General features: G+C 43.9%; 1 protein-coding gene across 1 annotated transcript in view; it reads right to left on the bottom strand.

The window, feature by feature from the left end:
• Positions 1-26,573, bottom strand: part of PDE1A (phosphodiesterase 1A) — a 252,850-nt gene extending 226,277 nt beyond the window's left edge. The window contains exons 1-2 of the mRNA XM_072981028.2: positions 26,465-26,573; positions 19,711-19,888 (exon numbers count right to left, since the gene is read on the bottom strand). Coding sequence (XP_072837129.2) covers positions 19,711-19,817 — 107 coding nt within the window. The 5' untranslated portion in view covers positions 19,818-19,888; positions 26,465-26,573. The remainder of the gene's footprint in view (positions 1-19,710; positions 19,889-26,464) is intronic.
• Positions 26,574-27,018: the final 445 nt, after the last annotated feature.

The following is a 27,018-nucleotide window of genomic DNA, read 5'->3' as shown; positions in this document are numbered from 1 at the left end:
CGTATTAAGTTCGTAAGTTGAGGATTGTGCAGGGTAGGCTTGGGCTGGGGGGTTATGTTTCTGTGCTGTGATGTTTGTGTGTGTGTGTGTGTGTGTGTGTGTGTGTGTTTTGGACCCAAAGCCTTCTGATGGGGCTTGCTGTGTTTTTTGTTTCTTTCGATTTCTTTTCAGCCCCAGGGCGTTCTGGTGGGCTTCCTTTTGGAGGGGGGGCTTTTGCTTTTGCTTTTCAGCTTCAGGGCATTCTGATGGGGCTTGCATTATTTATTTATTTGTTTGTTTGTTTGTTTGTTTGCTTTTGGTGTGTTTGTTTTTCAGCACCAGTGCCTTCCGATGGGGCTTGCATATTTTAATTTTTAAATTGTAATTTTCAATTTTTTTAAAAAAAGTAAAAAAAAAAATTTTGGCTTTTCGTCTGTTTGTTTTTCAGCCACATCACGTTCCAATGGGGCTTCCTATTATTTGGGGAGGGGGCTTTTGGTGTGTTTATATTTTAGCCCCAGCACCTTCCGATGGGGCTTGCATTTTATTTTTATTTTTTGCTTTTCGTGTGTTTGTTTTTCAGCCCCAGTTCCTTCCACTGGGGCTTGCTTTTTTTTTTTTAAAGCTTTTGATGTGTTTGTTTTTCAGTCACAGGGCGTTCCAATGGGGCTTGCTTTTTTTTGTTTTTTGGCTTTTGGTGTGTTTGTTTTTCAGCCCCAGTGCCTTCTGATGGGGCTTGCTGCTTTTTTTTTCTTTTGCTTTTGGTGTGTTTGTTTTTCAGCCCCAGCACATTCTAATGAGGCTTGCATTTTGGGGGGGGGGCTTTTGTGTGTTTGCTTTTTAGCCCCAGCGCCTTCTGATGGGGCTTGCGGGGGGGGGGCTTTTGATGTTTTTGTTTTTCAGCCCCAGCGCCTTCCAATGGGGTTTGCATTGTTTTTTGGGGGTGGTGGTAATTTTTCCCCCCGGCCCCAGTGCATTCTGATAGGCCTTGCATTTCTTTTCTAACTTTTTTTCCAGGCTGGAATGGATTAATCGCATTCCAATGCATTCATATGGGAAATGGTGCTTCGACTTACATTTCGAGTTATAACCATCATTCCGGAACAGATTAAGGTCATAAATCAGCTATACTACAGTACACTTTACTGTTTGCTGACTGTAGCAGGCCACTCTCAAGCCTTTACCCATCCAGGCCTCTAAGAGTGCTCACTATCTTTCACCAAAACTGCTGCCACCAACCTATCCTTAAAATCAAAAGGACAAGTGTTTCTTTCAAACAAATAAAAATGTTTATTGATTACACAAAATAAAAGGAGTAAATCACAGGTATAAAATTAATTAGTCTATCACTGTTTCTCAGACACTAGCTCACACAGACTTTTCCCTCACTGACAGACTCTTTCTCACTCTCTATCAATCTCTCCAATCACTCATCTCTCAATCTGATCTGATCCCCTCTCACACATCACACACACCTTATATAACCCAGCTCCTCCCACTTCTGCACCACCCTCCGTCCTCTCATTGGCTTAGGTTCCCCTGCCCAGCTATGACGGACAGGTGAGAGCAGAGATGTACGCCACAATTCCTCCCCCCTTAACAAGTTGTTTTATGGGGGAAAGCTAAAGTGCTTTCTCTCATAAACAACAAGGAGCAATACAAAAATACATTTAACCTAATAACAATATTATATTTCATAAACATTTTTATAAACATTAAGTAAACATCTTACCTGCAAGTCATTCCCACACATTCATTAACATTTACCAAGATCATTCATACTTACACTTAATATTAGACTATAACATGAAAATTATACTTACATTAAATTTCATATGCGTATATAACAATTTACATATATCAGTGTGTACACACGTTCAACAAACTTTTAAATACTTTAACCATTCTCAGAGTCCATTTTTCTTCTTCGGTCATCTGGTCTTCTGGAGAGGGCATCTGCAGCATAGTTCTGAGTCCCTTTAATCACTTGAACCTCAAACTTAAAGTCCTGCAGAAGCAAGGCCCATCTCATCCACTTACTGTCGTTGGCCTTTATAGTCCTTAACCATAATAATGGGGAATGGTCAGTACACAGGACAAAATGTCCTCCCCAAACATAAGGTCCAAGCTTGCGAAGAGAATGAAGAATTGCAAGACACTCTCCCTCACCACTTGAAAGCTGATCTTCGCCCGCCTGTAGATTCCCGCACAGGTACGCCACAGGATGATGTCCTCTGTCATAGTCCTTCTGGCTCAGCATGGCTCTTAAGTCGGTGTTGGACACCTCGGTAACGATGATTAACTCACGCTGGCAATCTGGAGCTCCCATGACCGGACTGGTCATCACCGTCCCCGACAGCTCCGCGAACGCCTCCTCGCAGCCGCTGGTCCACTGGATACGATCTGCACTCTTCTTGCGTGTTACGTCAGTAGCACTACAAGAAATAACAGCTGGTGGGGGTGCACCTCCGGTATCACTTTTGTGCACCACTCCCTGGGACAACCCTGGCTTGCTGAAAGAAACCTGCTGGTATCTCCCTTGCAAGGCTCTCAATTCATTTTGTGGCTCAGGGAAAAGTATAGGACTAACTCTGCCATCTTCAGGGTTATATTTCTCTTTCCCTCTACCTTCCCAATAGGATAGGTTAGGTCTCCCATTGTCTGCTTCCTTCATGGCAAACAGAACCCGGTTCTCTTCTCTATAGTAGGGCTTGATCATATCTACATGGACCACTCTCCTGACTGGTTCTCTATCCTCTTTAATGATACAATCGATTTCATTCATTTTAGAGGCTATACTGAATGGTCCTGCCCAATCTAGTTGCCATTTACTCCCCTTGAGAGGTCCTAGCACCAGCACCTCATCTCTGGGACCGAAACATCTTTCTCTGACTTTCCTGTCACACCAGAGCCCTTGTTTCACTTGCTGCCTCTGCAACCCTACAGCAACCAGCTCTAAGCTTCCCCTTAGGGTGTTCATTAGGTTGACTAAATATGAAATTACACCCTCAGGATTAGATCCTTGTATGTTATCCCAACCTTGCTCGAGTAAGTCAAGGGGTTCCCCCACTTTTCTCCCAAACCATAGCTCAAAAGGACTGAACTCATTACTTTCTTGGGGCACAAACCCACAAGCATACAACAGAAGTTGCACCCTCTGATCCCAGTTGTAGGGACTCTCCACCGAGCATGCCCTAATCATACGCATGAGGGTTCCCTCGAGTCTCCCAGCCAAGCCGTCAACTTGCAGGTGATAGGGGTGGGAAGTGTCACGTCCGATCCCACAAAGTTTCCACAGTCTTTGCATGAGCTTAGAGGTAACCGATGATCCCAAGTCAGCAACCATCCCACACACAAACCCCACACAGCTCATACAGCCCAGCAAGGCATCAGCCACATTATGAGTTTCACTATTCCTCAGAGGAATAGCCTCTGGGTATTGTGTGGCATAATCAACAATGGTCAGAATAATTCTATTCCCCCTTTGGGTGACTTTAGGCAATGGTCCTATAATATCCATGCCAATACGTTGGAATGGGATAGAAATCACTGGTAAAGGGCATAGCTTCGCTTTTGTTTTATCATTACTATTGCCCTGCCTTTGGCAAACATCACAACTCTGACAAAAAGTTTTAATCTGCCTTCCCATCTCAGGCCAGTAGAAATTCTGTGATATTCTTTGCTTGGTTTTATTAATGCCTAGATGAGTAGAAAATATATCTGAGTGTCCCCTTTCTAATATTTGCTGGCGATACTTCAAAGGAACCACTAACTGTTTTTGAAGATTGTCCTCCCCTTTCTTGGGGTTCCTTAGAGACTCTCGGTACAATAAGCCCTGTTCAAGGTGGAACCTCTCAGGTCTTTTAGGGGTTAATTTTGCTTCAGAAACACTCTCAGAGCATTGTTTCAGGGTGGAATCTGATTTCTGTTCTTGACTGAACGTATTGCTTTGGGAAATATTAAGAGGAAATATCTCAGCTGAGTTACTACTGTCAGGCATTCTCTGCCCATGATTTTCACTCCCTTCCTCAGCTGCCCCTGTTTTATCTTGTTGGGAACGTGTCACAACTAAAACCCTCTTCACATGTTCAGAAAGGTCATTGCCAATTAGAACCACTGCTGGAACCTGTGAAGAAATCCCAATTCTCCAAGGTCCTTCCCATTCCTGGTACCTAAGGTGTACCTCAGCCACAGGCAAACTGACTGCTTTTTCACCAGTTCCCTTCACAACCATGTTTTCCCCTTTTAAGATGTATTTCTGAGCTATTATATCAGGGTGACACAGAGTGACTTGTGAACATGAGTCCCTCAAAGCCATGTATTTATTATTAAATATATAAATATGGTCCCCAGCCGTTTGAAATAACTCTTGGTTTGTTTTAATTAAAAAGCAATGCCTGATTTCTGCGAAAGGGAAATCAGGTTCAATATTATCAGCTTGTGTAGAAAGTTCAGCTTGTGTTGCCATGGCGACTGACTCCTCCCTTGGTGGATTGTCCTGCTCTTGTTGCACACAGTATACTGCCTTAGGCTTACCTAAATTTACTTTTTGTGGTACAAATTCTTTATTTTTACCACACTAGGATGCAATATGGCCCTTTTCATTACACCTAAAACAAGTTCTAACGTTCCATTGATCATTCCCAGCACCTTTACCTCCTTTTCCCTCCAAATTTTGGCCTCTGGCTTGGCTTTGGTCTGAGGACTTGCCCACAAAATGGCCCCCAACCTTCTGCTGATTTTTAAATTGTCCCCTGGGATATTTATTGGAGTCTTCCCACACTTTTCTCACAACCTTTCCCTCATAACCACCTGATTTTCTGATCTGGGAAATGAAATCAGCAAACTCCCCTGCTTCTCTCAAATTTCTTGGTTTCTTGTCCTTGACCAAAAATTTCAGATCTCCAGGCAAGAGAGAATAGAACTGTTTCAATCCAAAAATATTTTTAAGGTCTTCTACTGTCTCAGCTTTTTCCTGTACCAGCCATTCTTCTAGATATCTGGACAAATTTGCCCATAATTTTGAGTAAGATTCATCAGGTTTCTTGGTCAGAGACCTGAATTTATGTCTCAACTGTTCTGAATTTATGCCATACCTGGCAAACACTAGCTTTTTGAACTCATCATAGTCTTCAATTAATTCAATAGCCATCTCCGCATAGATTTCTGCCAGGCCTCCACTAATCTGGGATCTCAACACTATCATTCTTTCATAATCCCTCACAGAAAAATCTTCATATGCTCTTTCGAACATCACAAAAAATGATTCTGGATCATCTCCTTTTCTAAAAACAGGGAATTTCTTTAGATCTGCCTTTGACAACTGCCTTCCCTCAGAATCATCTCTGCCAGTGTTGTTATTATTATTGTTAGCCTGAGCTGCCAGCTCTAGTCTCCTAAGCTCAAAAGCCATTCTTTCTCTAATCTTTCCTCCATCTCCATTTTTTCTTTCTCCATTTCTAGCTGTTTCAACCTGTATTCGTGTGCTTGAGCCAATTCCAACTTTCTGAGTTCTGTTAGGTCTTCCTTTGAGGATTCTCTCTCCTGATCTGAGGTAAAACCTTGCTCAAAATTCCCATTTTCCTCATCTGACCCAGCTGCCATTACACAAGGCACCTGCTCAGTTTTCTTTCCCCTAGTCAAAGGCATTTTCCTTTCCTCAGGCTTCAGATCCAACTTACAAGCCTCAATTTAAAAAGTACACATTTTTCCTTCCGTCAGTGAGTGTCTGTGTTATAAAGTTGCTGCTTCACCAGCACTGGTAATCTAGCTACAGTGTCTAGGCCTCTGCCCCCAGCTAGGCCTCCCGCCACAGACAGAACTTCTCTCTCTGCCTCAGGCAACAAAATCCCTCAAGCCCACATCTTTATCCTGTCCTAGGTTTAGCTGCCTTGAGTCCCCTCAGCTTATCTGCCCTTGGCTCCGCTTTTGTCCCCTCAGAGTTCTCCCTTAAACTCAGGACAAGCTAGCCAAACTGCCACAGATTTTGCTTTGGGCAACTCTCCACAGAAAATGATTACCACAGAGCCAGAGTCCCTATCTCAGTCCCAATCTGAGCTTCAGCGCCCTTCTACTAGACTTTCTCCCCGTGAGACAAGTCCTAGAAGGTTACCCACACGTCCACTCAGACTTCCCTGACTAAAATACCCTGCTCTGGGCACCTTTCCAGTACAAGGCTTTACTGGACCACTTCGTATCTCACACGCTGGACACCAATTTATATGTAGCAGGCCACTCTCAAGCCTTTACCCATCCAGGCCTCTAAGAGTGCTCACTACCTTTCACCAAAACTGCTGCCACCAACCTATCCTTAAAATCAAAAGGACAAGTGTTTCTTTCAAACAAATAAAAATGTTTATTGATTACACAAAATAAAAGGAGTAAATCACAGGTATAAAATTAATTAGTCTATCACTGTTTCTCAGACACTAGCTCACACAGACTTTTCCCTCACTGACAGGCTCTTTCTCACTCTCTATCAATCTCTCCAATCACTCATCTCTCAATCTGATCTGATCCCCTCTCACACATCACACACACCTTATATAACCCAGCTCCTCCCACTTCTGCACCACCCTCCGTCCTCTCATTGGCTGAGGTTCCCCTGCCCAGCTGTGACGGACAGGTGAGAGCAGAGCTGTATGCCACACTGACTATTATTGTATGTATTGGAGTGATGCAGTGCAAGGGTGTTCTGACCCACACCACCTACCACTTTTCTTTCTCCCCTCCCCCCTTCCTTGGCAAACAGTTTAAAAAAATCACTTTGGCAAATCAAGGAACTGCTGAGAATACTGGCAGAAACTTGTTTACTGCTGTTATGGAAAAACTACCTGGATGAGAAAATGGAATATGGATTCTTAAATGCCAACAAGATCAATGTTAACTATCCATTCCAGTAAATGAGATCAGAACATTCCTTGTTTCCTCTAGAACACCTTTAGACTAATTAAACAATTGTGTTCCAATAATCTGGCTTTGGTTTACAGAATAAAAAATTTAACTGAGCTTGTGCTGAAGGCAGCAATAGGGCCGCCACCTCACCTTGCAGTAAATCTCAGTGAATTCAATGGCACATTTCTGGATGGGCAAGTATCACAGCATGGTATTAAAATCATTTTATTGAAGAATCGCACAAGGATAAAGAAAATCTATAAATTGTGTTTGGTTTCATTCATCAGTTTAAATCCCTTCAACTCGATTCCATCCATTTTATAGATTTTTCCACTTCATTAAAACTATGCTCTGTTAAAATGTACCCTCATCCAGTCTCGGATTATAATAATTTAATGAGAATGCTGGCCAAATATAATGCAGCAAGGAGTTGCCAGTGGAAACTTCTCTTTACTCATGACTGACCTGTCAATAGCCCTCCTCATATACAATATAAATGGAAACATAATTCATCTGGACTCCAAAAGCGTTTGAGAAATTGACTCTCCTTGCTCCCTCATGTTATATATTCAGGTACTGCTAGCACATAGAAGACTTCTGCTATAATATAATGTACTTAGCAGAGAATAGGCTCCCCTGAATATTAGGGCCAACATCCTATTGCTAGTTCCAACTAAGAATGTATCCACTGAATCACTAAATGCTAAGTCAACACTTTTGTAAATCCCACTTAATCAGTGGGTCTTCTTTAGCTACAATGAGCAATAGGATACAGGCCAATATAAATCTCCTTTAAAGAGCTAGCCTTATTGAATTCAGTGTAACCTGCTCATAAGCTTGCTTCTACACTCCACATAGGACAAATGGGATAGTCTCTACGTGAAAGAACTAATGGACATAAATGGCAATACTCAGAGACCTGTTTCAAATAATTTCAGTCTACTGGAGGATTCGAAAGTTGCTATTGTGGAAAAGAAGAATTACAGAATAAGAATCCAGACCTTGAGGTGAATTTGCTTGGACATCATCTCCTAGACCTAGGAAGATTGGCAATTGTCTTCAATGTTTTCTACTTGTGATTCATCTTCCTCACTGCAGAATGATGGACTTTACATTAGTTAGAAATGTAAAGTCCCAGCTCAATAGGCAGCAACAATAGCTTCTCTACGATTCTCGCTGATGTGTTTCCTCCTTGACATTGTGTTAATAATACACACCTGAATGCTCCAGACCAACAAACTGCTAATACTTTAGCTTTTACAGAGGTAGTCACACTTGCTGATGATCAATTATTCAAAGGCATTTGATTAAATTTTCACACATGGCTTCTCCATTTTAGCTTGATTTTTGTTAAATAAATTGTGACATCGTGTAATATGTCATGTGTTGTTGCTCATCTGAGGTTGTATTTACTTAATTTTCAGACCTGTAAAGGACCAGAGGATTTTTATTATGTCCTAATATGTAAAACCATAGAAATAGAAGAGGGTGTACATTTTTTCACATAACTTTATGCTTAATATCCATTTCAATTGACTATTTATTTATTTATTTATTTATTTGACTTTTATACCACCCATCTGGCTACCTAGGCCACTCTGGGCGGTTTACAACACAATAACATAATAGACAACAATCTAGAAACGCTAAACATAATAGCTATTTGAAACTCAAAATTAAACAGTATATGTACACAAAAAGCAACATAAAATTAGCTAAAAGTAACTTAAAAATAATTTTAAAGTAATTTTAAAAGCAAGATGGTGGAACTGATCATATGAATGCTGAGACAACCACTATGCTATGATGTTGTAACTTGTAAGCATTGGGAAGGCCTGTCTGAAGAATCATGCTTTCAAAGATCATTTGAAAATTCCCATTGAAGGGGCCAGGCAAATTTCAGGTGGGAGATTATTTTAGAAATGGGGAGTGACCACCGAGAGGGTCAGTGATCTCAACCACCCAACCTAGGAAGATCGTGTAGGCTGGGCAGATCTCATTGGAAGAAGGCATTTAGCCAGGTATCAAGGTCCCAAAAAGTTTAGGGCTTTGTATGTCAGCATCATCACCTTGAAGCTGGCACAGTAATGAACAGATAGCCCGTGCAAAGTGGCCCAGGTGGGGAAGATACGATGGTATTTCTTCACTCCACTCACTAATCTGACTGCCATATTCTGGACCTGTTGGAGTTTCCATAGCAGCCTCATGGGCAGCCCCATGTAAAGAGCATTACAGTAGTCTAATTTTGAGACTACTAGTGCATGGTCCAACATGGTGAGGGATGCAGAGTCAAGATAAGACGCAGCTGGGCAATCCGCCTCAGGTGGAAAAAGGTGGAGCAGATCACAGACACTATCTGGGACTCTGTTGATAATGCTGGCTCCAGAAGTAAGGCCAGATTATGAACCTCATCCTTAACGAAGAGAGTAGCCCCACCAAACAAAAGAGAGGCCCACAATCTGCAGACACTAGGGGCGCCCACCCACAGGACCTCCATCTTCTCCTGGTTCAGTCTCAGTCTATTGTCCCTCATCCATCCCAGCAAGGTGTCCAGGCAGCACTCAAGGGATGGGGACAGCATCTACTGCAGAAGGGTGGAAGGAGAGATAGAGCTGGATGTCACCCCCATATTGGTAACACAAAGCTCCAGAACCCCTGATGACTTCCCCCAGAGGCTTCATATAGATATAAAACAGCAATGGGGAGATGATCAACTCCTGTGGGACTCCACAATTGAGTGTTGAAAGGGTGGACATCATCACCCCAAGCTGCACTCTCTGAGGACAGTCCTCTGGGAAGGATCAGGGCCAGGCCAAAGCCAAGTCACTGACCCCCAACCCAGAGAGCCTCCCCAGGAGGATGCCGTGGTTGATGGTATTGAAGGCTGCTGAGAAGTCAAGGAGGACCAGCAGGGACATTTTGCCCCATCAGTCTCACTCAGAAGGTCATTTTGCAGGTCGACCAATGCCGTTTCTGTGCCATGACACAGCCTGAACGCAGACTGGAATGGGCTGAGGGCATCGGTCTCCTCCAGGAGTGCCTGTAGCTGATCAGTCACCACTCTCTCCACTAGCTTGCTTAAGAATGGAGCATCGGTGACGGGTCTGTTAATATCATCCACCGCCAAGCTTTTTTTTAATGTGTGGGCCGAATGAGTGTCTCCTTAAGGCCATGGGGAGCCCTGCCCTCATGGAGACAACCCTTAATGATGCTCGTGCCCATTCTATCATTTCAGGTCTGTCTGATTTTATAGGCCAGACTGGTCAAGGATCTAGGAAGGTTGCCATGGGCCTACAGCGATCAAGTACCCTGACAACCTCCGCTGACATCACAGGCTGAAATTGTGCTAAAGTCACTGGACGAGGCAGCAGAGTGGACATCTCAGCTCAATCTACTGAAGAAAAGTGGTGGTCAAGACCTGGCGGATGGTCTCCACTTTATGCTTTAAAAACGCCACAAATTGGGCACAGGAAATATTACAGGGAGGCCTATTGCTGTGATATTAACCAATGGTTCCTAAGTCATTACCAAATGTGAAATGCTACGCTAATTATGTTGTCAGCCACTGTCATTTTCCAGAGCCAGTTTCCTTCTCAACCACAGTCACCCTTACAGAACAAACTTCAAAGTCAGTGATTCTTAAGTTATTACCATATGTTGCTTCAGCTCTCTCTATAGGTTGAGGTTTCTTTAGCCACTAATCATTGTTGTTGTTTACAGAACAAAGCTTCACAAGAAAAGCATTGAATATCCAACTGGGGTCTTAAGTCATTGCCTGGTGTAAATGCCACAATGACTCACATTATTTACAATTTGAATGCACCAACCATCATTTCTCTTTATCTCAGAGCCCTGCATGGATGTTTTGTCATTTAGTCTCTATATTCTACCTCTCGTGCCTGAAGAAGTAGACTTGTCCATGAAAATTCACATTAAAATATTGCAGTTAGACTTCAAGGCGCCACAACATCTTTGCATTCTTTATTTTTAATTTTTTTTTTGCTTTTGTTTTGTTTTCTTGTTGATATGCTTCCATAATCGGCTACCACTCCAAAAGCATAGGATTGGTCTGCATAATCCAACCCTAAGTATACTTACTAAGGAGTGACACTGCAATCTTATTTCTATCTACCTGAGAGTAAGTATCATTGAACTCACCAGGCTTTACTCCTGACTAGGCAAGTATTGGATTGCACAGTAAATCTCACAGAAGGGAGTGCGACTCATTTCCAAGGACCATAAAAACATCTCTTGAGGCTTTAAATGTCCTGCTGCTGAACCGAGGTTCACCAATTATGAACCATTTTACTGCAACATAAAGAAATAATCATTTAAATTACTCTTTCTTTCACTGTGAGAGACCAAGGATATGCTTAACTATTAAATATAATTATAGGACTTGAAAGGTATTAATTAGCACTATGCTTTTGAAGTCCTGCATTATTAATGATGGAAAAATAATGTGTGCCATGGCTAAGGGAGATGTGAGTCCAGCAGCTAGATTATTTGCAGAAATTGCAATGCCAAAGAAGCTCTATCTGCATTTGAGGAACTTGTCATTAAATCAATCAATCAATCAATCAATCAATCAATCAATCAATCTATCTATCTATCTATCTATCTATCTATCTATCTATCTATCTATCTATCTATCTATCTATCTATCTATCTATCTATCTATCTATCTAAAGGACACAGATGTGTGCGTGCACACACATACACACAACATCTAGGGGAATAATCATCATAAGAAAGGTGATACCAAGGAGTGCAATAATGATAGGACAATTGCTCTAATTTCCCATGCAAGCAAAGTGATGATCGAGGTGTTGCAACAAAGGCTTTTACTTTATATGGAGTGAGAAATGCCTGATGTTCAAGCTGGATTCTGAAAAGAAAGAGGCACTTGAGATCATATTGCAAATATCCACTGGTCAGTGGAAAGCGATATGAAGATCAATCTGTGCTTCATAGACTACAGCAAAGCCTTTGACTGTGTGGATCATGAGAAACTGGTTTGTTCTGAAAGGAGTGAGTGTTCCCCAGCACTTCATTATTCATATGCATAACCTGCATTGTGGGCAATGTGCTATTGTTAGGACAAAATATGGAGAGACAGAATGGTTTCCTATAGGCAAAGGTGTCAGATCTTTTATCCCCTTGTCTGTTCAATCTATATGGAAAGCCAATCTAGATTCAGATGATGGAGAAGTGAACTAATGTTGTTCATCTAATGTTGTTGAAACTGAGTCTGTCCTGCTCTGTGCATATAATAAGACAGAATTGTCCAGAAAAGACAATAATGTTGGAAAACAGGAAGGCAGCAGGACAAGAGGAAGACCAAGATGTACTGACTCCATAAAGGAAGTCACAGGCTTGCACTTGAAAGAGCTGAGCAAGACAGGTGAGGACAGGACATTTTGGAGATCACTCATTCATAGAGCCACCGTAAGTTGGAGGTTATTTGATGGTACATAACAAGTACCACCACCATTATAAAGGCTGACTGAATAATCTGAATCATCTTTGTGATTTCTTTAGCTACCCTTGTGTGAGGGTTCAAATTTTACCTCCTCTGGTTTCAACAGAGACACTGGGGACACTCGCTTTGGAAAATCATAACTGTGTTTTATTGGAACATGTAACAGCAAGTTCGTATGCTCAGATTCAACTTCTGCATTGTCTCTCATCGCCAACAGGTCCCACAAGGGCATCCAAACGTCTTTATTAAACGGGACACAGTTTGAGTCATTCCAAGGTCCCTTCGCAAACGGATTACTGCTTTCCATCTCAGCAGCTCCTGCCTCAGGGTTGAATAAGGGTGGTCTCTTCATCTCACCCCTTTGACTCATAAGGGTCGTCCTCTCCTCGAAGAGGGGCCCACAGTCTATCAGATATCCCCTCCTCTGGGCTTCCTCCAGACACCATAACCTACATTCCTTTCCCTCCCTTTCTACCACCTCTTCTCTTCCCTGAGCCACCTGTGCCACTCTCTGGCTCCCGACTCATGCCAGTAGGAAGGACGCAGTGGCAGCCCCCTTCTCTGTAATCAGCTTCTTCCCTAGGGACCCTCACCTTCTCCCATTTTCCTGTCTATGGTCCTCTACCCATTTCATTTCCCAACTTCCCGGTATTATGTCCACCTCCCCTTTTATATCTCCCATTCCCGCCTCCACGACAGACTTCCCTCTTTCTTCTCTTCCCGCCAACTCACTCCCAGTCTGAGTGGCTACTGTCATCTTTGACAGTTCCCACTCTAATTCCCAGGTATCAACTCCCCGCTGTATAGTCTCAACATGTGGTATAGGCGGATCTGTCTGTGCCTCTTGTTCCTTTTTGTGGGAGAACGATGTGACAAACCCAGACCTACTGGGATATGTCACACAGTTACACTAAGCTGCCACCAACCATTCCCTGTAAGAAGTCACACAGACCAGGGATGGATTTTTAAACAATAAAAAGAATAAGGTTTATTTTAAATACACACACAGGCAAAATAAACAATCAGGTGAATAAAATAAAGTAACGTGGCTTATTCTCACTCATACAAGCATACAGTTTGGTTCACACAGAACCCTTAACTTGAAGCACAGACCCTGAACCTATCAGTTCTGGCTAACCAACAGACACCTGAACCTATCAGGTTGGTACTCTGACACACAGAAGTACCCTGTCTGACACACAGACTCCCACACCAGCTTCTTCTTCCCAGCTGCTGCTTCGTCACATCCCAGTGTCTCACAGTATCTCATCTTTCACCACACAGGCTTCACATATTTATACAGTACAGCCCCTCCTCCTGATGTCCCGCCTTCCACTCCCCATAGGATGGAACTTTCCCTCCAAACCCATGACAGACAGGTAACATCAGTGCTGTATGTAACACCTCCCCTCTTTATAAGTTGTTTTGTAGGGGGAAAGCTAACGTGCTTTTCACCAAAAAACAACCTGTATAAAATACACAACAACAGTTATACATACCATATTATACTCACTTATACTTACATTCTAAGTTAAACCATAGCAAATAGGCATTTAAACATTTACCATATATATTACATCAATTTACCTTTATTCATACAAACCAATTCAAAAACAGGTACATTTAACCTTGTCATCATTATGTACACATAGTCCATGTTCTTTCGCCGTCTTCATTCTTCAGGTCTTCTTGATAAGGCGTCAGCAACACAGTTCACTGACCCTCTGACCACCTTCACTTCAAAGTCATAGTCCTGTAGGTTTAAAGCCCACCTCATAAGTTTGCTATTGTGGGTTTTCATTGTCTTTAACCATTGCAATGGTGAATGGTCAGTACACAGAATAAAATGTCTTCCCCAGATGTAAGGCTTGGCCTTCTGGATCGCGTAGACTATGGCCAAACACTCCTTCTCCACGGTTGCCAAATGTCTCTCACCTTTTTGAAGTTTCCTACTCAGGTAGGACACTGGATGCTGGTCACCATTCTCATCCTCCTGGCACAGAACTGCTCCTACCCCGCTGTTAGACGCATCGGTGTAGATGATGAACTCCCGGTCGAAGTCTGGAGCACGCAGGACAGGATAGTTGATTAACGCCTCCTTCAACCTCTGGAACGCCGCCTCACAGTCGCTGGTCCACGGGATGCGGTCATCAGCCTTCTTCCTCGTCAGATCGGTCAGCGGAGCCGCAATCTCGCTAAACCTCGGGATGAACTTTCTGTAGTAGCCCACCAACCCAAGAAATGATTTGACCTTTTTCTTGGTGTTGGGTCTAGGCCAATCACGAACTGCTTCTATTTTGGCCTCCAGGGGTTTTATCATTCCTCCCCCTACCATGTGACCCAAGTATTTTATTTCTGGGCTACCCAGCTGACACTTGCTGGCCTTTACTGTTAGCCCTGCTGCACTTAACCTCTGCAGCACTACCTCCAGGTGTATCAGGTGATCTTCCCAGGTATTACTGAAGATCCCTATGTCGTCAGTGTAGGCCACTGTAAAGTCACTGAGCCCTGCCAAGGTCTGGTCCATCAGCCTTTGGAATGTGGCTGGTGCATTTCTGAGACCAAAGCTCAGGACTCGAAACTCATAGAGACCAAAAGGGCTGCAAAAGGCAGTCTTTTCTTGATCCCTGGGATCAATTCTTAATTGCCAATATCCCTTTACCAGGTCCAATGATGAGATGAACTGACAACCCCCTATGGTTTCAATCAGGTTGTCTAGCCTGGGCATTGGGTAGGCATCAGGAGTGGTTACACGGTTTAATTTCCTGTAATCAACACAAAACCTAATGCTCCCATCAGGCTTGTCCACAAGGACTATCGGAGAGGACCAAGGACTAGAAGAGGGGACGATTATGTTCTCCCTCAGCATCTCGTCCAGCTCCTTCCGCACCTTGTCCCTATAGGGTCCCGTTACTCGGTATGGGGATACTGCCTGCGGGGGTGCATCCCCTGTGTCAAAGTGCCTCTCTCTAGCTTTGTGGTCATACCATGTTTTCTGTCTGACCTTCTGAGCTTGCAGGTTTTCTGCTGCCAGCTCTAGATTTCTCCTTAGGTCATTCATCAAGGTGTCTATGTATGTCACAACGTCTTGTGGGTCATCCTGGGTGATCTGCTCCCAATTTTGTTTGATCAAATCAAGGGGCCCTTTCACCCTTCTCCCAAATAAAAGTTCAAATGGACTGAACCCGGTGCTGGCTTGTGGCACTGATCGATAAGCAAACAAAAGGGATTGCAGCTTCTGGTCCCAATTGTTTGGATTCTCTGCCAAGTAAGCCCTAATCATGCGCATTAGAGTCCCACTGAACTTCTCAGTTAACCCATTACTTTCCGGATGATAGGCAGTGGTTTCCTTGTGCTTAATTCCACAGATTTGCCATAAGCGTTTCATGAGCTTTGATGTGAACGATGCTCCCAAATCTGTGATTATCTCTGAGGCAAATCCCATCCTGGACATATACCCCACCAAAGCATCGGCCACTGTGTTAGTTTCAATGTTAGTCAAGGGTATGGCTTCAGGATACCTTGTGGCATGGTCCACAATTGTTAGAATGAACCTGTTCCCCCTCTTTGTGGCCTTGGGCAAAGGTCCCACAATGTCCACCCCTATGCATTTGAACGGAGTGTCAATCACAGGCAAAGGGCACAACTTTGCTTTGGTCCTATCGCGGTTATTCCCCTGCCTTTGACACACATCACATTGTTTACAGAACTCCCTGATCTGCTTCCCTATGTCAGGCCAGTAAAAATTCTGTGTGATCCTCTGCTGTGTTTTGTTCACCCCTAAGTGTGCAGCAAACATGTCCGAGTGCCCCCTCTGTAAGATCATGGGGCGATACTTTTCAGGCACCACCAGCTGACTTCTGATCCCATCTCCCCCTTTTGAGATATTCCTCAGGGTTTCTCTATATAAAATCCCCTTTTTCTCCAGAAATCTCACTGGGGTTTCAGGTGTTAGCTGGGCGTCAGTCACCTGTTCAAAACACTTTTGGAGAGTGGCGTCTGCCTTTTGCTCCTGTCCAAATCTGCTGTCTGTGGTTAAGGTTTCCACCACAGCTTCTGAACTCCCCTCTGCTTCCGTCTCTGGCTCATCATTACCCCCCTGAACTGTCCCCGTGGTGGCTTGTGAGCGTGTAATCACTAGCACCCGTTTCACATGTTCAGCCAGGTCATTTCCCACGAGCACGGCTGCTGGCAGAGTCGATGAAATCGCTAGCCGCCAAACTCCCCCCCAGCCTTGAAAGTTGACAGGTACCTCTGCTACTGGCAGAGAGATTACCTGCCCCTCAATCCCTGCCACCTTTATGCTCTCATTTGGGATTATAAACTCCCTAGGAATAATATCTGGATGGCACAGGGTTACCTGGGAACAAGTGTCCCGCAGCCCCCTATACTGACGGTCAAGTATTCCTACGTCCACCCCGGCTGTCTCAAACAACTGAGAATCTGTTTTCACCAGCAAGCAGCGCTTTACCTCTATAAGAGGACCATTTTCCTCAGCCTGATCAGCAGAGGTAGCTGTTCCAGACTGAGTAGCCATGGCAACAGGCTCCCTCAGTGACACTGAGCCTTGCTCTTTCTGGACACAGAACACAGCTTTTGGCTTGGTCCCACTAGAATCCTTAGGCACCATTCCTTTTAGCTGCTTTAATTTCTCACACTCTGAGATTAGATGACCCTTTCCCTGACAGAAATAACATTTTCTGGTGTATTTTGATTCTCTCTCATCTTGTTTTGGTTTTCCCTCCAAAATCTGAGGTCTTGGTTTCATGTCTGAGGGCTTCCCTTCACCATGGGCCCCTCCCCCTTGCTGGCTTTTCCCTGGTCCCTGAGAGTACTTGCTGTAGGTTTCTTTGGGTTTACCTACAGATTTCCCCTCACCCAAGGGCTTTCTTATTTGGGAAATAAAATCTGCGATCTCTGCGGCTGCTGCCACAGACTTCGGTTTCCTTTCCCTCACCTGGAATTTCAATTCCCCATGCAGGACTGAATAGAACTGTTCCAGTGCTATCAAATCTTTAAGCTGCTCATAGGTCTCTGTCCCTTCCTGCGATAGCCATTTCTCAAGCAGCCTCACCAATTGGGCCCCCACTTGGGTAAAAGTCTGTTCTGGTTTCTTGGTGAGGGACCTGAATCTTTGTCTTAGCTGCTCTGCATTTATCCCATGTCTGGCAAACACCAGTTTTTTAAACTCTGCAAAATCTTTCATCAGTTCCTCAGGCATCTCGGCATAAACCTCAGCCAGGCTACCACTGATTAAAGACCGCATGATGGTCATCTTCTCAGTTTCCCTCACTGAGAAGTCCACAAACGCTCTTTCCACTAAGGAAAAGAACACCTCAGGACAATCTCCCTTGTGGTACACAGGGAATTTCTTCAGGTCAGCTTTAGACAATTGGCCTCCCTCAGAATCCCTATTGTTATTATTGTTCTGGTTCATCAGTTCCAGTTTTCTTAATTCAAACGCCATTTTCTCTCTCTCCATTCTTTCTTCTCTCTCCATTCTCTCTCTCTCTAATCTTTCTTCTCTTTCCCTTTCCTCCATTTCAAATTGCCTCATCCTCAGTTCATGCTGTTGGACTATGAGCAATTTTCTGAGTTCTGGGTTCTGCTCTCCTGTGCTGTCACCTTGCACTGAGCCAAATTCATCCTCAGAACCTTGGTCAATCTGGGGGTCTTTCACTTCACTCATGTCTGCTATCTGGCTTCGAGTCAAGGGCATAATCCCCCCTCAGAACAGGCTGCTTTAAAAGTCAAGCCTCAAAATAAAACGACCACTTTTTTCCTTCTTGCCTCAGAACCAGCTCTCCCTAGAGATTGCTGCTGTTCTTCAGCACTAACTTGCAACAGTATCGAGTCAGAGCCTACCCCCCTCTGCTGGGCCTCTCAGCTGGCAAGCTAGCTCACTGTTACTACGCAGTTTTGCCTCAGCTTTTTCCCGCCAAAACTAGGCTACCTCAGAGCACCCTAATCTAAGTCTCCCCAGTTGGCACGTTCTTCTACTAGCGCACCTCCCCGTGAGGTACACCTAGAAGATTACCTACGCGCCTCAGATTGTCCCTGACTAGACCCCCCTTGCTCTGGGCACACTTGCCAAGGCTTTGCTGGACCGCTGGACAACTGGACCAGTCGTATCCCACACGCTGGACACCAATCAATGTGACAAACCCAGACCTACTGGGATATGTCACACAGTTACACTAAGCTGCCACCAACCATTCCCTGTAAGAAGTCACACAGACCAGGGATGGATTTTTAAACAATAAAAAGAATAAGGTTTATTTTAAATACACACACAGGCAAAATAAACAATCAGGTGAATAAAATAAAGTAACGTGGCTTATTCTCACTCATACAAGCATACAGTTTGGTTCACACAGAACCCTTAACTTGAAGCACAGACCCTGAACCTATCAGTTCTGGCTAACCAACAGACACCTGAACCTATCAGGTTGGTACTCTGACACACAGAAGTACCCTGTCTGACACACAGACTCCCACACCAGCTTCTTCTTCCCAGCTGCTGCTTCGTCACATCCCAGTGTCTCACAGTATCTCATCTTTCACCACACAGGCTTCACATATTTATACAGTACAGCCCCTCCTCCTGATGTCCCGCCTTCCACTCCCCATAGGATGGAACTTTCCCTCCAAACCCATGACAGACAGGTAACATCAGTGCTGTATGTAACAAACGACACTTCAGCGAGAGCTTCTACCCCCTCACATCGCGTCTCACACCTTGCAGTCGGAGAATGCACACAGAAACATGGCCACATTAACCCTTAATCATCTGGACTGAAAAACTACTTGAATGGAATGAATTATTGGGTATAATATATAATAATAAGCTTAGAACTGCAGAGCTGGGGGAAAAACCCTACGGATCATCAAGTTCAGCCCCTGACAAGGAGGCTCAGTGGAGAATCGAACTCCCAACCTCCAGCTCCGCAGCCAGATCCCTAAACCATGGAGCTTTCCAGCATTTCCTTTGACCCCATGAAGATTCTGAAAGATTGAGAATTAGTAGTAGAGTTAAAACTAAGGTTTCACATGTATTTAAACTTGTGCTTCCAGAACCCATCTAGAATTCCAATGTTTCCATTATGAGACAAGTCTACTGACAGCCACAATACGACGCTTCTGCTTCTTTTTCATAACATCAGAAAGCATGTGCTGCATCAATGGGGACAAAGAGTATTGCACTGGTGAAATACAATAAATCTGTTGAGCCAATTTGTGTCTCAACTGTTTTTGTATAGGTGTGCATTGAGACAAACAAACCTATACAGTTCAAGGGACCCAAACTTTCAGACATTTTTACAACTGTGTAGGTCACACTTTTATAAGATGCTTACCTCGTAGCTCTTATTCCACACCGATTCTGCCACAAAATGGGGTTCTGAGGAAATATCCTGTCCTTTGATATTTGGGGTAGGCCACGGGAAGCTGGGCCAGGCCCCATCTTTGTTGTCCTTCCACAGGCAGGCAAAGACCTTTCTCTTCAGAGAAGGTTTTTCTTTAGTGACTGGCTGTCTTGGAGAGAATAAACAGGATGATTTATACTCTCTTGCTTTTAAATCTGCTTCTTGTAACACTTTTACCTCACATTTTTAATATAATGTTATTAATTCTTTTTTAAAATATTTGAATAATTCACAGTTTTGAGCTTTTACTATTTATTTATTTACTTATTTAATGTATTCACGAAGGCTTTCATGGCTGGGATCTAATGGTTGTTGTGGGTTTTTCGGGCTCTTTGGCTGTGTTCTGTTCTTCCTAACGTTTCACCAGTCTCTGTGGCCAGCATCTTCATGTCCATGTCATGGACCAGAGCACAGAGTGCTGTCCTCTGAAGATGCCGGCCACAGAGACTGGTGAAACGTTAGGAAGAACAACCTTCAGAACACGGTCAAAGAGCCCGAAAAACCCACAACAACTATTTACTTATTTATTTACCACCCCACTAGTGCCAAAGCACCATTGTGGGAGATTTACAAACCGTTAAAACAAACTACGCACAACAATGAACACTAAATACAACACAAATACTAAAACCAGAGTCTAAACCATCAATGGTGCTAAACCAATTTTCAAACTGAAGTGAAACACAAAAAGCTGCCTTGGGTCCTTTTTAAAGAGAAAGGCAGGGTAAAAATTACCTGAGCATTTTTTTTGGTTTTTAAAGTAGCAGATTTGACTGGGGGGGGAGGGGGGCAAGGGACATAAATATGGAAGAAGGATGTCAGGCAAAAACAAAAGAAGAAGGAAATAAGACAAAAATGTTGTGGGGCCTTAAAGTCTAATTGTTATATTTTAATGTGAGCTTTAGGGGGACAAGTCCATTTCTTGGGACATGAGACAGATGGGGAAGAAGGAGCCCCCTCCCCCCCGGGAAAGTTGAGGAAACTGGGCTCAAGTGAAGGGCGGCAGCAGCCAGAAAACGCGAGGCTCTGGAAAACTGGAGAAAAGCGTGGAAGGGAAAGATGTGGACGGATTCAAGATGGTGCTCAAGGCAGCAAAGGCAGCAAGAAGCCTGCCAGGAACATAGAGGATAAGACCCTCGTTCATATGCCTGAGCCAGTAGACCCACTTCTGGCTCCCAACAGGCCCATTACCAAACAAAATTAAGTCAATTTGACAAATGAAGATTGAGGCAAGCTCCTCTTAGAATAAGCATGATTTCTTTTGAGGCAGATTTGTTTTTACTGGTGGTAACTTTCTTGTCTGGCTTATCCCTTGTAAAAGAGGGGTGGAGGAAAAAAGAACCAAGGGAAATGTGGGGGAAAGCCATGTTTCCTAACAATGTATTAGGGTGTTGTTAATACAATCATGCACACTTCTCCTTTAACACTGGGAGTTAGGAGGCCATATGTCCTTCTTTATGGAGGACAGTCCTCCACATGAAGAACTGTCCTCTTTTTAGGTAACATGTAAGTGGCCACCATATCCCTCAGGGAGTTTCCCTGACCGAGCAGGAATTTGAACCCAAGTCTCCTGTTTCTGCATCTATGCACTACACCAAAGTGGATGCCATGTGATTCCTTTCTTACAACAATAAAATCTGAAAAACAGGCTACATTTCGAGTCCTGTAGAACTGTAGGAAGGATGTGGCAAGGCTTTATTGTTTTTAAATTTGTAAACCGCCCAGAGTAGACCTCCAATCAATCAATCAATCAATCAATCAATCAATCAATCAATCAATCAATCCAATCAATCAATCAATCAATCAATCAATCAATCAATCAATCAATCAATCAATCAGGTTGTTCTGGGTTTTTCGGGCTCTTTGGTAATGTTCTGAAGGTTGTTCTTCCTAACGTTTCGCCAGTCTCTGTGGACGGCATCTTCAGAGGATAACACTCTGTGCTCTGGTCCATGACATGGACATGAAGATGCCAGCCACAGAGACTGGTGAAACGTTAGGAAGAACAACCTTCAGAACAAGGCCAAAGAGCCCGAAGAACCCAGAACAACCATTAGATCCCAGCCATGAAAGCCTTCGCGAAAATAAATAAGGCATCAGAATTCTGTATGAACTTCAGATTTGAGGTCAGTCCCAGGAGTAGATATTCTGAAAGCCCTCTTCAGAACATAGTTCCTCTGAAATAACTGGTTGTTCTCTAGCCAAATATCTCAACTAAATTAAAGTGACTTCTGATTAATTTCCACCACCACCACATATTCATTTCAGTAAGGTGCAGAAAATACCAGGCACAGGACATTGCAGAGAGTTATTAAACACTTACTTATTAGTGCTCATGGCAGTGGTGGGATCCAGCCGGTTCGCACCGGTTCTACAGAACCAGTACCTAATTTACTCTAGGTTCTGCAGAACCGTTTGTCGGCCTGCTGAAATCCACCACTGGGTGGAGGGCTCCCTCGTGCCAGCCCCAACCGCCGGCAGTGCCACCTGCATCCTCGCCCCACCAGTGCATGTCCTACGGCCACAGCCACCGCCTCGAGCTCCGCTCCGCTCCGCCCGCGCCTCGCCTCCTCTCTCCACCGAGTGCCCCGCCGACCAGCTTGGGGAGAGCGCCCAGTCAGTGTGTGCGGGGATGAGCATGGCGCGGGCACGGCGGACGGAGAGCGCGAGGAAGATGGTCCGGGGCTGCTCCGCTGGTAACCGCTTCCATGCCTCTGCTGCCGCCGCTGCCAGCCCACGGCACAGGGGAGAGCTCCCCTCGCCCCCTCCGTCTCCCAAGGGACCCCTCCTGGAGTGGCCCAGAGCACCCCGACAGGGAGCTCCCGCCCCATCTTCTCACCCCTTTCTGGAGATGCGCACCCCCCGGGCCCGGCTTGCCAGAGGCAGGCTTACCCGCCCCACCTGGCAGCTGCCTCTCTGCCCCCCATCTCCTCGCCACCGGCTTGGCTTCCCTCCCCCGCCACCCTTCCCTGCGCTCCCAGAAGCCTCCCGAGGACTCTGGAGGAGGCTGAGGCAGCCTCCGGGGGTAAAGACCAGCGGCCCCAGGGCGCTCCTGCCTCCTTTGGCCTTGGGGAGGGCAGGGGCAGGGGATCGGGGCCCCGTGGCTGGCCCCGGCCCCTTTGGGCACCTCGGGCGCACCTCGTCTTCCCCCTAGAGGCCTCCCCACCGGCCTCCGCCTCCATCGGGCATCCCCAAGACCAGGTCCTTTTGATGAGAGAAAAGTGGCACAGGAATAAAAGTACAGTAAGTAAGTAAGTAAGTAAGTAAGTAAGTAAGTAAGTAAGTAAGTAAGTATGCTTACAACTGATACTCAATAACAATGGCATGATTATATGATCACTCCTTGTGCCAAGCTTAATCTCAAGGTGGCACCAACAGATTTATTTCTAAGTAATTTATTTACATATAATGAACCATCACCACCTGAACTTTTCTGCATTCTGATTATTCTGATATTTCTTATAGGTCAACCCTCTAGCTGTAGCTGTACAACTCAATCACAGTTTGACATTTTCCAGGCTTGTGGGAGGAGGTATCTGGTGCTTCCTTGGTCAAGCAGAAGCTCCATTCATTCCAGAGGAGGTAATCATTGCTTGCACAATAGCAAGCCAGAGATTGTTCTGGACTCCTCTGGTGGAAAGTTAAGTTCTTTGTTAGAGTTTAATGGGATTCTATCCTTTATATATATTCTCTTTGGTATAAATCATAATCTTTGGTCTGAAGTTATTTCTTCCTTATTAAAAGAGGAGTACAGTATTTTAAAAGCTAAGTGTAAAACAGTGACCTTGAGCTAACTGCCACTTAAATGGCAGCCATCCCAGCTGGAAAAAAAACCCACACACTTTCTTTTCAATAAAGAGTGCAATTAACAGAGAATAATGAATCCGGTTTGAAGAAGTGTGGATGTGGTATAAGGCAACAGGTGCACAGCCATCTGTGCAGGTGCATTGAGTTGTACATTGCTTTGCAAACGGGTTGAGCTTGTGTCAATCCAAGAATTAATAACTTTCATGATGCATTATATTTCTCCTCCTCCAAGCAGCAGATTTGGGAGGGTTTTGTACACATGATGTATCTAGCTTGTACATGGATTCCTGCTTCTCTTGCAGAATGTATTTTCCAGATGAGAGTGAGAAAGTATACAATGTAACTCTGAATTATATGGTTATTGCCCAGTTCTTGTTGAGTTTAGAATGAAACTATGGGTGTGATCAGATGGACATTTAGCCTGCTGTTTGGTCCACTGTGGGGAAGGACACTCCTTTTTCTTGTGATCATATGATGTAATTGCTGAATAGAACCCAGAACTCATCCCCAGAGCATCCCTACCTGCACATTTCTTGGTCTCTATCAGGGGTTTCTACTTTTGTGTGTGTGTTTGTGTGTGTGTGTGTGTGTCAAGGCTTCTTCTACTGGGGATTTCTGATATTGTAAAGTGGTGGTATCAGCCAGTACTTGGGCAGATTCTTGACTGGACCTTGAAGACAAGTCACAGAAGATGGGGGAAAATGTTCCCCTACCTTTCTTTTCCTGCTTCGTGGAAGACATTTTCAATTTTTTAAATGTAAGTGAGGCAGAACAGAAGCATCTATGGCAATGGGAGTCAGAAAATTTGTAACCAGAGTTTAACTAAAAATACTGAAAATGCTTCTCCTGCCTTATGGGAAAATTTCTTAGATTTTTTTTTCTTGCTATTAGCCAAGAAAAGAAATTTTAAAGAATTTACATAATGGTTTTAACTGATTTCTTGGATTTAAACTAGGGCTTGCTTTGGATTCTGGGTTTCTGCTCTTAAATCAAAATAAGAGGAATATATCAGGGCTGGGAGGCTACAGGAAATAGCCTCCTGTAGTTCCATGAATAGAGAGAAAATACGGTGAGAAAAAATGAAACCAGCTGTGGGCTAACATTTTCGATACATTACTACCATGTGGTGGGCATCCCATTGGGGACAGATAAATATTTGTGCATAGTTTATATGATATGTAGCCATATCACGAATGTGGGAAAACGGCATGGAAAATAAAGAGGATCCAACTGTATGTTCTCGATTTTCTACATATATCTAATTGCAATGCTATTTGCATATATTAGTTTAAATGAGAATGTGCAAATTTAAGACAAACATGCCCTTCTTTTTTGTGTGAATCATGTCTTCCTTTTCAGTGTTCTTGTCCTCCATGCCCTCCTTTTTGGTGATGGAGCAATGGCTACCCAAACTGGGTGTCTGTGGAGAGTATGCTCTGTATTTGCTTCTAAACTTAAAGCCCCCCCCGTATCTCAAGAGCCCCCCCCTTCCTTTCTATTGCTTCTTTTGGTAGCTGCCTTTCATCTTCTTGATTTTCTGCTCCCTGAAGGAGGATGTGTAGAAATGTTGTTCCACACTATACATTTTTTTCCGTCCCCTTCAACCAAGGAGCACCCATACTGATCATTTTTCCTTTTCCAAGAGAAATGATGAGACTGGATAAAACCTGCCACACTTTTCTCCACACTAAAAATGGAATGGTAAAGGGTAAAGGTAAAAGTTCCCCTTAACAATTTTTGTCCAGTCGTGTTCGACTCTAGGGGGCGGTGCTCATCCCCGTTTCCAAGGCATAGAGCCAGCGTTTTGTCCAAAGACAATCTTCCGTGGTCACATGTCCAGTGCGACTTAGACACGGAACGCTGTTACCTTCCCACCAAGGTGGTCCCTATTTATCTACTCGCATTTGCATGCTTTCGAACCGCTAGGCTGGCGGGAGCTGGGACAAGCGACGGGCGCTCACTCCGTCGCGTGGATTTGGTCTTACGACTGCTTGGTCTTCTGACCCTGCAGCACAGGCTTCTGCGGTTTAGCCCGCAGCGCCACCATGTCCCTATAAAAATGGAATGACCAAATTCCAAATCTCTCCAATGTCATTTGTATTTGATTAGTTGCTATTTTGCTCCTGTTAATAATTTGCCCATAGACCCAATGCTTTAGGTAGGCAGTTGTGCCATTGGAAAATAATAAACACTTCTTGGTACTTTACTGGCTTTGTTAGAAGCAAACTTTAATTGCGCCTAATTTGATTTGTTCATCTCTGTATTATTATTCCTAACCTCAAATGTTGATCTACAGTATCTTGCCTAAGAACTGACTGGATTACTTTATTTTATTTGCACACAAAGCTCCAGTAAGATTTAGTTAGTTAGTTAGTTAGTTAGTTAGTTAGTTAGTTAGTTAGTTAGTTAGTTAGTTAGTTAGTTAGTTAGTTAGTTAGTTAGTTAGTTAGTTAGTTTTACCCCAGCTTTCTCCTCGAAAGAACCCAAGATGGCTTTGAGGAGGTCTGCTAATTATAGCACTTTATTTGTTCATTTATATTCCTTTGGTTATTTGATTAGTATCTTTCTTTTGAATGTTTCATGCTTGAGGTAGTGAATCAAACTTTTGGCAAAGATAGCTGTCTTAGAGATGATGGAAGTAGTCAGCCACAGAAGTTGAAGAAAACGAGTGATGGTACTCAAAACCAAAGGAAACATTATAGCTAATTTTTTAACTATTATGAAATAACAGGTGGAAATATGATAGGAACATTTCAAATTATACCTGCCGTCCAATTAGCGCTGCCACACTGATTCTAAATTTAACTAGGAGAGAACAAAACACTCTGTGAGTCACTTCAGAGGAAAGGCTGGGGATGGCAAGTGATGGCTTCTGTACCTTAATGGAAGCAAGGATATATATCCTCATTCAAAACGTCTGCAGGTTCGTATGGACTGAAACAAGAGACACTCAAAATCAATGTGCAGATTAAGGTCAACATGATGCTGGGTCTGTAGAACCAAGCGCCACCTGCAAGAAGAGAAGAGGGGCTGAGTTGTTTAGCATCCAGAATAAACCAGGCAGCTCTGGTGAGGTATGAAGAGGTGAGGTACAAAAGCAAGGTTGTTCTACCAGGATGATGGAAGACCACCAACACTCACCCTCAAAGGTTTGCCCCTCAAGTGTCACCAGCAGCCACCAGCAGGTTGCAGCTGAGGGGGTGGAGATAGGAAGTGGGGCCATTCCACAACCCTGCTTTTCTTTTCTTTTTCTAACTCATTTCTTTTCTTTCTTTTTCCTCCTCAACCCTAACCCTTTCCTTCCTTCTGTTTTTTTGTTTCTTTTGTCTTTTGAAATTATAAACCCATCAGCATGGAGGGCCTTTTAAACATCTACTGAATTAAAGAAACAGGCCACTTATAAAGGGGAGGGGAAGGAGAGAGATACAGTAC

This window comes from Pogona vitticeps, chromosome 1 (genome assembly GCF_051106095.1).
Source record: "Pogona vitticeps strain Pit_001003342236 chromosome 1, PviZW2.1, whole genome shotgun sequence".
NCBI classification, from domain to species: domain Eukaryota; kingdom Metazoa; phylum Chordata; class Lepidosauria; order Squamata; family Agamidae; genus Pogona; species Pogona vitticeps.
Note: the sequence above shows the minus strand (reverse complement) of the source record. Positions and strands in the feature narration are given on the sequence as shown.